General features: G+C 32.3%; 1 protein-coding gene across 1 annotated transcript; it reads right to left on the reverse strand.

The window, feature by feature from the left end:
- Window positions 1–424: 424 nt before the first annotated feature.
- LOC112529090 (LOB domain-containing protein 19-like) lies at window positions 425–1,983 on the reverse strand. The gene is made up of 2 exons (XM_025140166.1): window positions 1,684–1,983; window positions 425–676 (listed from the first exon to the last, which is right to left on the reverse strand). The coding sequence occupies exons 1-2, from the start codon at window positions 1,981–1,983 to the stop codon at window positions 425–427; spliced, it is 552 nt and encodes a 183-aa protein (XP_024995934.1).
- Window positions 1,984–3,140: the final 1,157 nt, after the last annotated feature.

Consider the following 3,140-nt stretch of genomic DNA (forward strand, 5'->3'; position numbering starts at 1 on the left):
ATTAATATTTATTTATAATTAATAGTAATAAATAATAATTAATATTAATGAGAGTTGTAATTGAAAGAAGTGACAATAAGCCACCAAAACGCTACTCCAAGTAGCGTTTGAATAACTTAACTTATAAGTTAGCTTATGTGCATCTAAACGTGTACCCAAAAAATAAATTAGCTTATAAGTTAACCTAGTTTTGCTAAACAATATCATTACGTATTATATTTCGTTTACTACCTTAAGAAAATGAGGTTAGATTTAGATTCGGTTTTCTAAGGTTAACCAATGCAAACAACGTTGCATAATACATGAAATGACAACTTACATACCATAAAAAAAAACAATTAAATTTAGATTGAGAATTTGATTTCTTTCTCGTACACTTACACATCGAAACTCAGATAGAATACTTTCATGAAAATCAAGAATTCTAAATCTTCGACCCCGGCAGGTACTTGTTCAAGAGCTCTCGAGCTAACATCTCAAGACCATCGATGTCTTTAAACAATGCCTCGTCTAACGAGGCAGAGTCGTCGTTGGAAAAGCCTGGTGTTTCAAGCGAAGGCACCGTAGAACCAAATGACGACGGTGAATGGTTTTTGGATGATTGACATGAAGTACTGTGTTTCATGATAGAAACACGAGTTTGGACGTATGCTAACTCCGCCTGTAAATTATCGATCTGTATTTGAACATAAAAATACGAAATTAGAAAACCATATAATAATTTCAATTAATTTATAAATTTAAATTATAACTTACATTAAAAATTAAAAATATGGTCCAATTTATTTTATTAAAATAATTAGATAATTATTTTAAGTGTAAACCACGTTTTCGTCCTTGTGGTTTGTTACAAAATGCTATTTTCGTCCCTATGTTTTTAGAATTACGAATTTTGTCCTTATGACTTATAATTCATTGTTTTTTAATCCCTGTGGTGGTATGGTTTATAATTCATCGTTGTTTTCATCTCTCATATTTAACGGTAAGCTGCTAACGCAGTTAATCTTAGGGACGAAAACAACAATAAGTTACAAACAAATGGATGAAAACCGTACTTAATTTTGAAAAAGTTGAGACAAAATTCGCAACTTTTAACAAACCACAAAGACTAAAATTGTAATTTATGGGATGTTTGGGATTGTTTATAAAAATAACTTATTGACTTATTCCGGTGTGACGTCGATAATAAGCACTTTTGAGTGTTTGGATAAACAACTTATATCGGTGTCAAACCGGTAACAAGAAGTTTTTGAAGAATTGAAACTATTCTTACTTATAATAAGTACTTTTAAAAAATAAAAACATAAGTTGTTTCAAAAAAAATAATCCCAAACACCCCCTTACTCTTATTTTTAGAGTAAATTACAATTTTCGTCCCTATGATATGTTAATAATTTCAACTTTTGTTCTTATAGTTTAGAAATTGCTATTTTTGTTCCTATGATTTGCAAGTTATTGCTATTTTCATTCTCAATCTAGTTGTTGCATTTAAATAAAGGGACCAAAGCAGTAAAGAATTGTAAAACAAATAGACTGAAATAACAATAAATTGTAAATTATAAGGATAAAAACTGCAATTTATAAACCATAGGGACGAAAATTGAAATTTTTAACAAACCATAGGGACTAAAAACGTAATTTACTCTAGATTTTAATAAACTAACGCATGTATAGAGGGAGGACCTGTTGCTGGAGGTTGAAGACTTGGGCCACACAGCCATACACAGGGTCTTTGACTCTAGAGACAGCTTCATAACACAGTGAAACGACGGCGTCTAGCCGCCTGTTCGCCGGCGTTATCAGGAGGAGCTTGGCGGCGTTCCTGGCTCCGAACACCCTGTGCACCGCCTCAAACTCCGCCGTACCTCCGTCGTCTGACTTAAAGTACGGTGCAAACACACACCCTTTCACACATTTCCTCCTCAAGAACTTGCATGCCCCACATGGTGATCCACCACCACCACCACCACCATTGCCCCCCATCTCACTCCTCCCTCCGCCACCCCCAACTGTGTCTGTGTGTGTGTGTCACTGTGTGAAAATGGAGAGATGGGTGTGTGTAGTTGATGAAGAAAAATGTTTTGATGGTAGTGAGGGGGTTGTGAAAACTGTTGGTGGTGAGTCAGTTACAAGCATTGGGAGGAACCTTAAATAGGAAAACTTTGGAAGGGTGAATTGGTAAATTCACAATCACCAGGTTTTACTTAGCAGTTGGGAAGAACCTTAATTGGGAAACTTTAAGGGTAAAATGGTAAATTCACAATCATTGTTTTTTGTCCTCTTATCTTTTTAGGGCAAGCAACAAAAGTCGCTCAAATATATCCAACTATTGAATTGCTATAAAAATATTTAGGGGTGTTTGGTTACATGTATTATACAGTAACTGATATGAATGAAAATAAAAGAAACTGTTTGGTTTTCTGTAATGTAATAGGATCATTCTTCCAGAAGCCCAAAATTGCATTCATGGTTAAACTGATGGGAATGAAAATTCATTTTCATTTCTCGGCATGATCCAAACAGATCTACAGTAAATTACATTTTTTGTATCTGGTTATTACTTATTATTAAGTTTGGTTCATTTTTTAAAACTAAGTACAATTTTGATTATTGTGGTTTGTTCATTTGTTTCATTCTAAGTAACTATTGACGAAGGAGTTGTTTACCCAAATATTTATTCATAAAGTGCTTACCTATAGAAGTCAATACTATAATTTACTTTGATGCGTAAGATTTTAGTACATCAAAACGTATTGAATGCAATAATTTACCGGGTAAGCATTTACCTGGGTAAGAGTCATCATCTTCATTACCGAGTAAGATTCTCTATTCATCTTATTGTTTTTACCTGGTATGATTTTTGACCCTTGTCATATTCATTTGATAAGAAAATTTATCCGGTAAACACTTATCAAGTAAGCTTATGGTAAACCATTTTTAATTTTAATTAAAAAATTAGTTAGCTTAAAGCCATTTTAGTCCTTTAACTTTTATTTTGTCTTTTTCTTATTTTGTTTTATTAGATTACAAAGTAAATTTTGATTTTAGTCCTTATGGTTTTTCTTTTTTCCTTTTTGATCCTTTTTATATTTTTATTTTTCATATTATACCCTTATTTTATTAATTAATTAATGATGACT

This window comes from Cynara cardunculus, assembly GCF_001531365.2.
Source record: "Cynara cardunculus var. scolymus isolate 2C chromosome LG 16, CcrdV1, whole genome shotgun sequence".
Taxonomy (NCBI): domain Eukaryota; kingdom Viridiplantae; phylum Streptophyta; class Magnoliopsida; order Asterales; family Asteraceae; genus Cynara; species Cynara cardunculus.